Source organism: Chiloscyllium plagiosum, chromosome 22 (genome assembly GCF_004010195.1).
Source record: "Chiloscyllium plagiosum isolate BGI_BamShark_2017 chromosome 22, ASM401019v2, whole genome shotgun sequence".
Classification (NCBI taxonomy): Eukaryota; Metazoa; Chordata; class Chondrichthyes; order Orectolobiformes; family Hemiscylliidae; genus Chiloscyllium; species Chiloscyllium plagiosum.
In genome coordinates, this window is record NC_057731.1 from 18,793,126 (window position 1) to 18,807,418 (window position 14,293).

The 14,293-nt window shown below is 41.3% G+C and overlaps 1 protein-coding gene across 11 annotated transcripts in view; it reads right to left on the reverse strand.

Moving 5' to 3' along the window:
- Positions 1 to 14,293, reverse strand: part of LOC122561108 (kinase non-catalytic C-lobe domain-containing protein 1) — a 351,506-nt gene that overhangs the window by 205,955 nt on the left and 131,258 nt on the right. For all 11 annotated transcript variants that reach the window (XR_006314907.1, XR_006314906.1, XR_006314909.1 and 8 more), the window contains one exon: positions 12,774 to 12,921. Coding sequence is in view for 7 of the 11 variants with exons in the window: in XM_043712542.1 (XP_043568477.1) it covers positions 12,774 to 12,921 (148 nt within the window). In the remaining 4 variants the exon portion in view is untranslated. The remainder of the gene's footprint in view (positions 1 to 12,773; positions 12,922 to 14,293) is intronic.

Genomic DNA, 14,293 nt, shown 5'->3' on the forward strand with positions numbered 1-14,293 from the left:
TCTCTCCACGCTTCAGGCTCTCTGTCTTTATTCCTGATGAAGGGCTTTTGCCCGAAACGTCGATTTTGCCTGTCCTCGGATGCTGCCTGAATTGCTGTGCTCTTCCAGCACCACTGATCCAGAATCTGGTTTCCAGCATCTGCAGTCATTGTTTTTACCCCGGTATAACTGAATAGTCAATCTAGTGATCAGATAGGGTGGGGAGACATATTTTGCATATGTCACTGTGCTAAAGTTACTTCACACTGGCAGCAAGTGGTTTACGTGACAAGCAAGGCAAGTGCTTCAAGCATATGGCCTGATGTGAATGTCAGGGCCAAGCAGTTTTTAATAGGAAGAAGGGGACTAAGGTCAGGCACAGGGAGTGCAGCACAGACAGTCAAGGTGCTGATCATGGTTAGTCAGGTTTTAGTATGACTAGAGTCTGAAGATCTGTGACCTTGCAGTCTAGGGACTGGGCCACATGCTGTCCTGGTACATTGGGTGGAGTGCTATTGAGGCAGCAGTCTGATGGGGAGGTGGCCATGGTCAGTTAGGACAGTCCTGCCAGGTCAGTCTGGCAGAGGGCCATGGTACATCCTAGGGATTTGGTCAATAATTATCAAGGGGTTATCAAGTGACAGTACATGAAATCCCGAGAAATCAGACAGGCTTCATTTCCTGGAAAGCTCAAAGACTGGTGACAGTGATGAGGCAAAAAGAGGCAGTAGGGTGGGACCTCATAGTGAGTAGGAGGGGGCTAGGAGCTCTGGAAGTCGGGGCAGAACAGGTACAGTATTTCTGGACTCCACGTGGACAGAGGCCATAGTCAACAAGGGCACATGGAAATTTCCGAAGTCATAGAGGCTGGGGTAAAGTGGGGACAGTAGCAGTTATGAAATGGGGCTCAATGCAAAAGGAGAGAGATTGAAAGGGAATAAAAGAGAATAAAATGAATGGGGTAATCCGTGTGTCACAAGCAGAGCCTGCAAAATTACAAACAGAACTCAGGTGGAATATTGTCCTGTTGGATAGAAAGTCAACAATACAATAACTAGACAGAATGGCTAACATCACAAGCAAACTGGATGAGTAAATTACTGATTTTTCCTTCAGGGGTGAGTAAAACTTTGAAATTGCAGGAATCATGCTTCCACTGATTCAGTAATGTCACCCATCTGGCTTCAATTTGCCCTTCATCAGCAGGTCATTCACTGGTGAAGAATAATGAAGAATAATGAAGAATAATGGCCCCAAGTAATTGTGACTATGATATCGTGATCACTCATCGCCTCCTTGTCATGTCAACTAAACAACTGCAATGAGAACAAGGCACTTAAAAGTCAAACCTGAAATTCTGATTTCACAACCAATTTCTGCAGCAAGATCTGGAAAATGATGCATTGGTGCTGTCAGATTCAGACAACAAACGGTAATTGGACAAGAACATGGAGTGTGATGTGGAAGGGAGCTTTTTCTTTTTGGGGAGGGAAATTGTGGTAGTTTACGAGGTGAATTCTACACTCAATGCAGCATGAAAACTTTGGTTATCTCACATAAAATTGGATAAGGTCACATACCTTGAGCTCCTAATGGAAATTGACAATGATCTCCTTGTGAAGTCTTTCTACCACACTGTGTGAGGGCATAACTTCACTGTGATTGACTTAAGAGGTAAGTAAAATCATATCAACATTCAGATAAACCCCACAGATTTTCTGCTCATGGAGCTAACTTGAAGAACATTGATACAGGATTTATTGTGACCTTGGTGCTATTCCTAATGTAGAAACAGACAGTGATTGTGACATTAATCAGCAAGAACAACAAATTGCACAGCCTCCAGAGGGACAAGCATCAGCTGAAGATTTGGTGATCTGCATTTATAAGACTTGCTGTCATTTCGTTCAGCTTCAGTTACTGATTGGTGTTGTCCTGGTCTATCATTTCCAAACTGAGTCATTTTCTGGAGGAGGACTTGTTCTCAGAAGGCCTAGGTGACAATCCCATCCTGGTGGTCATCAGATTCAATGCTTCACTGAATCTGATGACCAGTGGCTCATTTAAAAGTGCAGCTGAAAATCTATGCACCATCTCCCAATCCTTGAACCATAAATAATCTGGGATGTTTCTGATGCCATTTTCACCACAACATATGTTTCCCCCACATCCACTCACATTGCTTTTAAAGCAACTTTTCACCAATCTCCAAAATCTGTTGACAGAAAAGGCATCCACTCCATCAAGGTTCAAACCTTATGTGACCATCATTGGCTAAATCTGGAGGTCTGCACCAAATATCCTGACAGCTGTCATGACCCTTATACACTGGGGAGCTCTCAGGTTCCTGTCACCAATACAGGGGTGGCTGCTGGGACACAAGGAATGGGATGATTTGCACAGGTCAGGCCCTAGCATATTCCCTGCACATTGTGTTAAGCTGCACTGTTGTCCACATTAAAATCAAATGCCTTGGCTACAGTCTTCAATGGCAGGTGCTGAAGAAGGGCTCATGCCCAAAACGTCAATTCTCCTGCTCCTTGGATGCTGCCTGACCTGCTGCGCTTTTCCAGCAACACATTTTCAGCTACAGTCTTCAATGTCATTGCTCAAGCTCCCTGTGGTCAAGGAGTCAGTTGTTTGTTGGAGATGAACAGCAGCTGGCTATTAAAACTTCTTTCATCCTTTGAATGTCTGAAGAGGTTGTTCATCTCTCACATGGGTGTGACTTAACTGAGTTCAACAGTAAAACTTACACTGCAGCAGATGTTTTAAGCATGTAAGTGAATATATAGTTCAAAAAGTGAAAAGTTACTGACTCAATGTGACCTCAGTAAATTTTCTTCTTCCTCTGCCTCCTGCTTTGTCTCGGTTCATAGATTCATGCAGCACAGAAAAGGCCCTTCAGTTTATTAAGTCTGCACCAACAGAACTACCACTAAAAATGCACTAATCCCAATTTCTTGTACTTGTCCAATATCTTTGAATGTTGTGATATTTGAAGCACTCATCCAAATGTTTTTTTAAAGGTTGCAAGATTGCCAGCGTCCAGGCAGTACATTCCAGATTACCACAATCTGCTGAATTAAAAAGGCTTTCTCTCAAATCCCCTCTGAATCTCCTGCCCCTTACCCTATAACTATGCCCTCTCATGATTGACCCCTCAACCAAGAGGGGCAGCTGCTATCTATTCACCTGTCCATGCCCCTCATAATCTTATACGCCTCAATCATGTCCTTCCCTTAGTCTTTGCTGGTCTAAAGACAGCAATCCAAGCCTATCTAGTCTCTCCTTATACCTCAATTACTCCATCCTAGGCAACATCTTGGTGAACCTCCTCTGTACCTCCACTAATGCAATCACATCCTTCCTATAGTGAGGTGAGCACAACTGCACACAATACTCCAGTCATAGGCTGACCAATGCTCTGTACAACTCCAACATTACCTCCTTGCTCTTACATTCTATGCCATGACGTATGAAAGCAAGTGTCCCACATGCCTTGTTAACTGTCCTATTCATGTGCTCTGACAATTTCAGTGATCTGTGAATAATTACCCCAAGATTTCTTTGTTCCTCTAAGCTAGCCATTCATTCTGTTTCTTTTTCCAAAGTGCATCACCTCACATTTATCGGGGTTAAAAACCATCTGCAACTGTTCGGTCCATCTGTCGAACTCTCCAATATGTTCCTGTATCCTACAACCATCCTCTTCACTACTAACCACTCTACCAATCTTGTGGTCATCTGCAAATTTGCTTAGCATTCACCCCACACTTTCATTGATATAATTTATGTATATAACAAACAATAAGGATCCCAGTACCGATCCTTGTGGTACACCGCCGGGACACCAGCCTCCAGTCACTGCAACAGCCTTCTACCACTACCTTCTGTGTTCTATTACTTAGCCGGTTTCTGATCCATCTCACCAGGTTTCCCGCAAATCTATGTGCTTTAACCTTCTCAGTCTCCCACATGGGACCTTGTCAAAACCTTTGCTAAATTCCATATATACTGCATTTGAATTTTCCTCATCCACACTCTTGATCACACTGGTGCAGTCCTAAATTCACAGGTGAGGTGGAGAGAGCCTGTTCTGTGTCTGGTCCTGTTGGCCTGGAAGGGATGGGCAATTGTTCTCAGGTGTTTTTGGTTTGAGGGGGCCCAGGTGTACAGAAAGTCTCTTGCCCAAGTACAAGCTCACCTTAGTTGGTTTTGCAGGTTTTGGGATCCCAGGTGAGGGGGACGAAGGGGGACTGGGCAGCTCTGGAGTGGAAGTGGGAGAAAGTGTTGACTGCAGATGCTGGAGATTAGATTAGATTAGATTCCCTACAGTATGGAAATAGGCCCTTCGACCCAACAAGTCCACAATGACCCTCCGAAGAGAAACCCACCCAGACCCATTCCCCTACTCCCTATAATTACCCCTGACTAATGGACCTAACACTATGGGTAATTTAATATAGCCAATTTACCTGACCTGCACATCTTTGGATTGTGGGAGGAAACCGGAGCACCCGGAGGACGCAGACATGGGGAGAGTATGTGAACTCCATACAGACAGTCGCCTGAGGTGGGAATTGAACCTGGGTCCCTGACGCTGTGAGGCAGCAGTGCTAATCACTGAGCCACCATGCCACCCCGAGGAACAGGAGAATCAATGCTTCGAGCATAAGCCCTTCAGACATTCCTGGTGAAGAGTTTATGCTCGAAACATTGACTCTCCTGCTCCTCGGATACTGTCTGAGCAGCTGTGCTTTTCCAGCACACACTTTTCAGCTCTGCAGTGTACTGAGAAGAAGCTCTGAGAGTGCCCGAGTGTCACTCTTCCTCCGTATGGGTGCTTGCTGGCACCATGCTGTCTCCCTGAGAAGAAGGGACACCTCCAGCCTGGCCACTGATGCTGACCCCCCACAACTACAGCAATGCAGTGCAGGTCTGTGTGTAGATGCAGCAGTCACTGAGTGCCTCCGTGGTGGTCGACCTCCCTATCTGTGCCGACAGCTAGATGCCACACATGCTGGAGCCAGCACAGAATGTGGATTCCTCAAAGCAGTTTACTGATGGTCTTTGATTAACCTGCCTGACCTTCCTGTGCCTGTCTGTGCAGTTCAACCAAGTCATTAATGACTGGGAACAGGGGCTTGACGTCTGCCGGGGCTGAAAGAGGTGGCTGGTCCCTAGCAATCCTTGGAGTTTCTTCCTCCACTATCTGCAGAGTCAAATCAGTGACGTGCTCATCAGATTGTGCTCCCAGGTCCAAATTGCAAAGAGAATTCTCGGAGGTGCAAGTCTCTGAGCAGGTGCAGGCTGAAGTGGGAGCCTCATCAGAGTATCCTTCTGAGGGTTCAGGGGCTTTCTCCCCTGGAGTGCAGGTGGAGCCGACCTCACTGTGGAGGTACGCTAGGTACCTGCGCAAAAGGCAGAGCAAATTTTGTTTTATAAAAGGGATAAAAGCTTGTGCAGGTTAGAAATGAGTTTGCACTGCATTAACAGGAGAGCAGTGCAACACAGTATAATGAAGCTTACAAGGTTGGTTGGCCCATAGAGGTGTCTGCATTCCCACACGAGCAGCCAGGCTCTCCTTTGGATAGCTCCAGTCTCACGGGGAGTGACCAACCCTACCCCACAAAACACAATGAGTGGTGAGGTCTCACCAGCGAATGAGTTGGTGATGGAAAGGGCTAAGTATTTGAGAGGATAAGGATGTGAGAGTCATTGAATGGATATAATGCATGGAACTGAGATTCGCCATTCATGAGACTCGCCATTCATGAGATGTGCAGTGTGCAGAGCCAGAGCTGGTGAGTGATGGCCCACTGATTGCGAGTTGGCTAAGAGGAGACGGTGGCACACACTCTTACAAATGCAGAAGATCACTCATCTTCCTCCGCTTCATATGGGATGCAATTGCCCATGAAGTGGGGAACAAGCTTTCCTTTCCTTAGGGCTGTTTGTTGAATGTTGCCGCTTGAGTACCACCAGTGAGAAGGCTTTTTACTGGTTTGCAGCATCTAAACTGGTGGACAGCTGGGCTTTAAATATGGCACCAGAGGCATAAATTCCAGAAACATGATAATTAGAAATGGGAAAGGTTTGCCCTAAGTGTCAATGCCAGACAGTGACAAAAAAAAAAGACAATTTAACGAAATGTGTCTTTGGCAGATGCAAACTAAGCGTTCGGCACCAGTTTCAGCCTGAATTTCTGGCTCAGTATAAAGCAGATAGCTAAGTTAGTATTTTCTGTTTTGTGCTGATACTGATGATGCACTACTTTTCTTTTGTCTCCCTATCGCAGAATATTTCCCAAGGCGGGATGCCAGGGGGAAGTTGGATGGAAAGCAGTATGCTGATGCAAGTACAGGTGAAGGATAAAAGACCTGGTTACAAATGGCCTTGTCAATGATTGAGACCAGAGGATAAAGAAGATGCTGAAGGCATAATGGTCATGGGTGACCAAGAATACCAGCAAGAAAGTTTATCTGAAGGGAGAGATTTTGGGAGTGGAGGGTCTTAGAGAAGTGTAGGAAAGCAAAAATGAGACAGATTGATTTCATCAAAGATGAGAATTAATTTAGATACAGTCTCAGATTAGACTGGATAAGGGATATTGCTACATATCATGTAAGTTTCAATCAAAAGCCAAAATTTCAATGCAATCACTAGCAAGAAAGTTAAAAATCACAGGTTATCATCCGGTGTTGTGTGATTTTTAACTTTAACACCCCAGTCCAACACCGGCACCTCCACATCAACAAGAAAGACTATGGATGGCAATGATGAGTGAACAGACCAACAGGCAGGAAGCACACAGGACAGAATGAATGGTTCACTAGCCAATGCAAAGAAGTAACGCAACAAGTTGCTGGGGAGAGCTTGTTAAGTAGGAGGGCTTGGCAGAAAGGAAGATGGGCAAACGGGGTTACCGTTAAAAAGGCAATGATGGTTGCCTTGAAGGGTTCTTTGGAGACTGCCAAAATAGCTACAGAGTGAAGGGCACAGGCATTTTAAGCCTGAAATGGGGAGCAGAAGGAGAGAGAAACTGAATGAAAGGAAACATAAACAATAACAAGCAGAAGAGGGACATAATGGTCTGAGATGGGCTAAAAATAATACAATAAAGGAGAGTGAAATAACTGGCTCAAATTCAGATGGGTAGCCAAAACGTGCACTCAAAGAGTGACACAGTATGATGATCAAATTCTATAATTTATATCTCTTAGTCTGACTATTCAGTTCAGCATTCTAGTGGCTCTGTTGATTACTACTCGGCATTCATTGAGCAAGTTCTACCTAATACTGGTAACTTAATAGCATTCCTGGATGTTGCTAGCATCTTTAACCATTTCAACATTATTCCCAGGGCAGCATGAATGCACAAACAGAATAGGCCATTCAGCCCTCAATCTACTATGCATTGGAACATGGTTGATCTGTATCCTCTGCCCTATACCACCAACTTTTCCTTTCTAAATATAATACTTACACTTACGTGCTGTATTGTTCTTTGTTCTTATCTGCATAAACTGAATTCACCCATCTCTGCCAGATTTGGGTTCAGCATACATGCTTTTCCAAATAAATTTCTCCCTCAGTCACATTGAAATCTATGTTCACATCATGGATTTTCAGTCCTCTTTACTAGTGTTCAATTCTATATTTAAGACCAGAAATTTCTTATGAGGGTTCCAGTGTATCATTTGATTGGGACTATTGTTTTACGATAGATTTTGTTTGTAGAATACAAATTTCAAAATGTTCTACAGTCGCCTTTTGAATATTTACTTTTGAAGTTGTAGGAAAAAGCTTTTGAGGTATTTCCAGAAAATAATTATGGCTTTCATAAAATATATCTATAACTTTAAACAAATTATTTGACTTGTAACAGTTTAGTGAAGCCTTTCCACCAACTTAGAATAAAAATTTATCAAACTACGTAACAACTGTATGCAGATCCAGTGAAATTAGATGTGGTCTATGATGTTCTACTTAATTGATTTTAAAAACGTATATCTTTTGGATAATCTTATGAATTTAGATGGAGAATTGGTTCCCAATAAACATTAAAAATGTTAAACTGATTAGAAGCCTTAATATTGACATTAATTGAATAGTTAAATGCTTAATTTAGAACACTACACAAATTGGTACACGCGTTCTCCCATTTTCTCTGACAATTTATTTAACCTAGGTTGCCTAGGATACACTTGTGTTCTCATGGCAACTAAACTGGATGCTGCTGCATTTTTAAACATGTAACTGCATGAATACTAAACTGATGCTCCATAAGATTCTCCAAAAACATGGATACGGGCATTGGCTATGACATTTTAAGCACACCAATGTTACCACTGAAATAAATTTTTCAGATGCTTTTTTCAAACTGCTTGTCTATTTGTCATCATTTTAAAAAATGCACACATACTGAACACCAGCAACATAATTACAATATCCAACTTGCTGCACAAAAGCATTGGAGATTGAGAAATGAGGAAGAAAGGTTAGCACAGATGGCCAAAAGCAATATTGAAGATTTAGTTTTTATGGAGGGAAATTGACATAAAGATAAAGAGAGGCCTAGGTGGAATGTACCTTAATGTGATGTGAGGGACGTACAAGGAGTGGTATTTGCTCTCAAATATTTACTTTGTAATATTTAAAGTATTTAATTTTATGAAGTTTATTAGTCCCTCCCATCAGCTGTTTTGCTATCAGAGTAATGCTGAAAAATGATCTGCAATTTACCAAATACAGACGTCAAGAGGTCCTGTCCTCCTTCCTTTATAGTTCTGAAACTAAAATGACTGTACTTTAGGAATTAGATGGGGAATGTTAAAAAGACAGTGATCAGAGAATGACATGCAACAATCCAGAGTGAGAAAATCAATTGTCAGCATAGTTCAATAGGGCAAGAACAGGACTGACTGGAATGATAGATGAGCATGAAAAATGGCTACTTTCAAAGAGGAGATAGTTCAGGCACAGTCAACGTATATTTCCTTAAATGAGAAAAGTAGAATAAACAAATCCAGAGCTCCCTGGATGACAAAGGGGACCAAAATTAAGATTATGAGGAAAAAATGTGTTTATAACAAGTGTAAGTAGAAAATAAAATCTGAGGACCAAGAGGAATACCGAAGGTTCAGAGGCAAGATGAGAAAGCAAAGAAGAAAAGTAAACAGGAATTATGAGAAGAGACTGGCAGCCAACATAAAGAAGTACCCCAAAGCTGACTATGGCCAAATGAGTAAAAGGTTGATAAAAAGAGAAGTTAGAGCTGACTTGGGACCAAAAAGAGGATTTATATTTGGAGGCAGGGAGCATGGTTGAAGTGTTACATGAATACTTTGCACCAGTCTCACCAAAGAGGAGATTACAGGGGAGGGGCCTCAGGCATTGGAGAGTTCAAAATTAATAATCAGAAAGAAGTCTTGGACAGACTGTTAATGCTTAAATTTTATAAAGTACTGGGACCAAATGAGATGCATCCAAGGGTTTTGAAGGAAGTGAGAGTTGAAATTGCAGGAGTACTGCCCACAATATCTCAGTCTCCCCTTGACTCAGAGGAGGTGCCAGAAGATTAGAAGTTGTAAACATTAAAACCTTGTTCAAGAAATGACATAAGGATAAATACAGCAATTATAGACCAGTCAGTTAGCATCAGTGGAAGGGAAGCTTCTCGAAACAATCATACCTGGATTGAAAGAGTCAAACATAATTTCCCTTACAGAAATTCATGCTACCTAACATGTTGGAGTTTTTCGAAGAGGTAGCAGAAAGTGTGATGAGGGTAATGTTGTTGATGTGGTACACATGGACTTTCAGAAGGTGTTTGATATATTGTCAAACAACAGACTTGTGAAGAACTTTAGTGAGTTTGGAATAACAAAGTCAATAGCATCGTGGAAACAGAATTGGCTGAGTAATAGGAACAGAGAGCAATGGTCAATGGATATTTTTTGGGATGGAGGAGGGTTTGTAGTGGAGATCCCCAGGAGTTGATATTGGGACCTTTGTTTTTCCTGAAATATGTCAATGATCTAGTTTTGGTGTGCAGAGGACAATTTCAAAACTTTCAGATGACAACAAAGCTTGGAATAATTGCAAACTGTGTGAAGGAACAATGTAAACATCTAGAAGGGCACAGGCATGTTGGTGGAATGGGCAGATAAAGGGCAGATCAGTTTCAATGCAGTGAAGTGGAACATAATGCATTTTAGGAGGAAGAACTTTGAAAGAGAATATAAAATAGGGGGTCAAATTCTAAGAGGGGTTGAGGATCTGAGGAAGCCAGTGCATATGCGCACAGATCATTGAAAGTAGCAGGGTCGGCAGAGTAAGTAAAGCATATAGCATCCTTGACTTTAATTACAGGAGCATGGATTACAAAAACAGGGAAATAACATTATAACAATAGGTATAAGCCACCTATTTGATTTTAGCTGGAGTATTGTGTACAGTTCTGGGTGCCACGTTATAGGAAAGATGCAAATGGATTGAAGAGATTGCAGAAGAACGGTTCCATGGTTGAGGAACTTCAGCCAGGAGGACAGATTGAAGAGGTTTGGCATGTACTCCTTGGAGAGGAGGTAGTTAAGAGCATATAAGATAGAGGTTTTCAAAATCATGAGTGGACTGGATAGAGTAGATCGGGAGAAACCGTTCCCATTCAGAAAAGGAACAAGAACAAAAAGACACAGATTTAAAGTGATATGCAAAAGAAGCAAGAATGATGTGAGGAAAAACGTTTTCATATCGCAAATGTTTTAGGTATGGAATGCACTACCTGGGAATATTGTGAGGGAGGGGGTGCAGGTTCAATTGAGGCATTCAAGAGGGCATTGGCTGATTTTTTTGGATAAAAGTAATATGCAAGAATATGGGGGAGAAAACAAGAGATTGGCACAAGGTAATGATGTTCATTTAAAGAGCTAGTGCAAGCACGATGGGTCAAATTACCCTCCTGCTGCACTGCAATACTCCTGTGATTCTCTGATCACATGGCAACTCTTGCAAACAATTTTATTTCCTCAAATGAAATAGTTCATTGTTTGTCTAGGTTATCGGATAGGTTAGTGACAGAAAGTTGAAAGCAAGATTTGTATTTATATAGCTGTGATCACATGGGCAAATCTTGCAAATGATTTTATTTTTTCAAATGAAATGGTTTACTGTTTGTCTAGGTTATAGGATAAGTTAGTGACAGAGTTGAAAGCTAGATTTGTATTTATATAGTGCCTTTCATAATCTCAGGGCACTTCAAATGCTTTACAACCTTCTGAAGTATGCTTGATGTCTGCCCACTCTTGTAAAGTAGGAAATCTAATGCACTGAAGACAGTAATCCTTTAAAGTTCCTTCTGAAATACTAAACATTTCCATTTCAGTATGTGATGTTTTAATAGTTATATTATATGGTTGCAGTATAACAAATTTTCCTCTGAAGAAAGTTTTAATCAATCATAATTTCACTGCATTCAACAGTACCTTGCCTGATAGGATCACAACACATGCAATTTCAGTACTATTGATCTTTCAAATAACAACATGAAAGCTCTTCACGACATTATACAAATAGTCGACAAGTCAGTATTTTAAGCAAAGGTGAGTTAATAGAGAAAAACTTATTATAAAATAAATTACTGATTTGAATTGACTAGAAAATAAAGGTAATGATAATTGTTTACAAATTAAATATAACAATTCTAAACTGATATTAGACAGTTCCTCTCTGCTCGATGTCACATGCTTCTCCCAATCCACATAGAGTTTAACCTTCTCTTTTTTTGTCTGGAGTCTGTAAAATGTCCCCTTCATGTCTCCCTGTTGGGCTGCATACAGTCTTTCTGGTTTTGCTGAGTTAAGCCAGTAGTGGTGCTGGTCATCTCAGGAGAAATCAAGCTCACCATGGGACCCTTAAACAAATGCTGCGACTCTTGCTTGCATAAGTAAAGGGACAACAACTTCAGGGATGGACACTGCACACAGATGTCTTGAGATTTATCAATATGACAGCAAGTGGACCCTGTTTCATAATAGATCTGTGCAACTCGTTCATCCTATTGGAGGTTCAGTGGAGGGTTGGCCATGTGAAAAATAGGAACTGAGTTGAATTTCTAAGCTCATGTGTTCATGATGAATTTTGAATGTATTAGACTTTGAGACAACTTTACATGTGTATTTGTACAAAAAGGGAATCTGGAAATTTTGTGGATGTTATAACTCCAGTGGGGATTCTCTGAGATAACTATAATCCACAAGTTCAAATCTCTGAGTTGGGATCTCCTCTTCCCTCTCACTCCTGCCTGATTTCCTCTTCCCTCTCACTCCTTCTGTGCACCTCTACAGTCCATGGCATAAAGGAATCTGGTGACTCCCTTATTTATGAGGTCCTGAATCCAGGCCTCAAAGTGTGATTGGTGGAGGCAGTCCCACTTTTAGCCAAAAGGGGTTTGCAATCAAGGTCAAATTGGATCCTGAATGATGAAGGAAACCACTGATGAAGGCCCATTTCTCCTGTACAAGAATAAGTGAGGACCCAACACCTCTCCTGAGACAAGACAGGTACAATGTTGCCAAGGTTTATAGTAGAGGAGGGGCCTCATCGAATGTGTCTCCAATGGCTGCTTCTGCAGCTTCCTTCTCCTGACTCTGTGAACTCTAGAGAGTTCCGATGCTGAGTCCTGTAGAAGAGACAAGTCTGCTCACAACTCACAGACTTCGACATTCAAGGATTGTCCAGGACATTTGTGCAGAGTTTCTAAAAAAAAGACAAAAGTAATGGATACTTACAGTGATGCAGGATGTGGAGGATTCCCATTAACTACCTCATACAGCTGTTCCAGTAGTTTGTCATCCCAGTAGAGGTCACAAAACTTCTCCGATATAGCACTAGTGAATGTACTGAATTTAAGACTTTTCAAGGATAAGATGTACTCACCTTATGAAAAAAAATCAAAAGTCTAAAATCAATTATAACAATGTACTGTTAGCTTTCATTAAGCTAAAGTTTTTAAAATTAAGATTGCAATTCATAACTGGTCCTAAGAGATCTGAATCGGTATTAGCTAAGACAATTTTTAGATTTGTCTCTAGCGAGTACAAATGCATCAAGCGACACTAACAGTTCAGATGGATATTGATGGTTCAAATACTGTATTTTTTCTCTTTTACACAATTACTGTACAAAATAGGACCTTTCAAACAAGAATAATATTGATCAAAACACAGATTTCATTTATTTCTGAATGGAAATTTTTTGTTTGATTTAAAAAGACCCAGAGGATTAGTCAAATTATTTTAAGTGAACCAAAAATAAAATGAGCCATGAATGAAAAAACACACTGAAATAGAACTTCTCTCTTCATCACCTGCACAGTTGATTCAGCAGAATTCTATGGAAGGACATGGAGGGGTTTAGTGGGGTAAGTAGGACATAAAATCATGAGGAAAATAGTATCACCAGAACAGATAGTGAACATGGTACACTCTATAACATTGAGTTCAAAAGCCATAAGCAATAAGAACTGAGCTAATCACCAAATGGGAGCACGTGCAATCTAGATGATGCACTTAATGGTGTCAAGGCAGAACACCTGTGATGTTGCAGACTTTCAGCAGTCAAAAATTAATTCAGTTACATTTGTAAAATGGAATTTAAAAATGTTTGCCAGGTGCCATATCTCACTTTTATGACTGGCAAGTCATGCTTTGGGAAAACCCATGCTGTATACTGAAAAGGCATTGAGATTGAGAACGGATCATATCCTGTTCCAAACAGCACTTCTGTTTTACAGAGTATGCACCTATCACAAACAAAGCAATTAATTTCAATTATAATTACCCAGATATATAAGGTGAAAACAATTCCATGTTCATTCCTGATTCCCAAATTTCACTTTGATCTATTATTATTGCTAATGAAAGACAGCAATCTGTGTTAATAGCACTCAATGTTTTCACATGAACTTGACTCCCAAGTTTGAGGCCAGGCCTACCAAGGCCTCATTCAAATAAACATGTCAGCATTGTCTTCTGATAAGAGTAGAGTAAGAGTGAGAGGGAAGAGGAAATCAGGCAGGAGGCAACACCAGAGACTGGAGGGGAGAGTCTATGGCAGCTGCCATGCTGGGAAAAGCTTCTAACAGGTATTAGCTCTAACTTTTCTGCTACTGGTGAGAGTGAGGGGGAAGGGTTAGGTCTATAAAGGCCCAACCATCTTTAAAGACCCTGCGGGAGGCCTACTGTTCTTTCCAGTTGACAAGAAATCTTCAGAGTTTTTTCCTTTTAAAAATTCCCCATGATTATTCTGC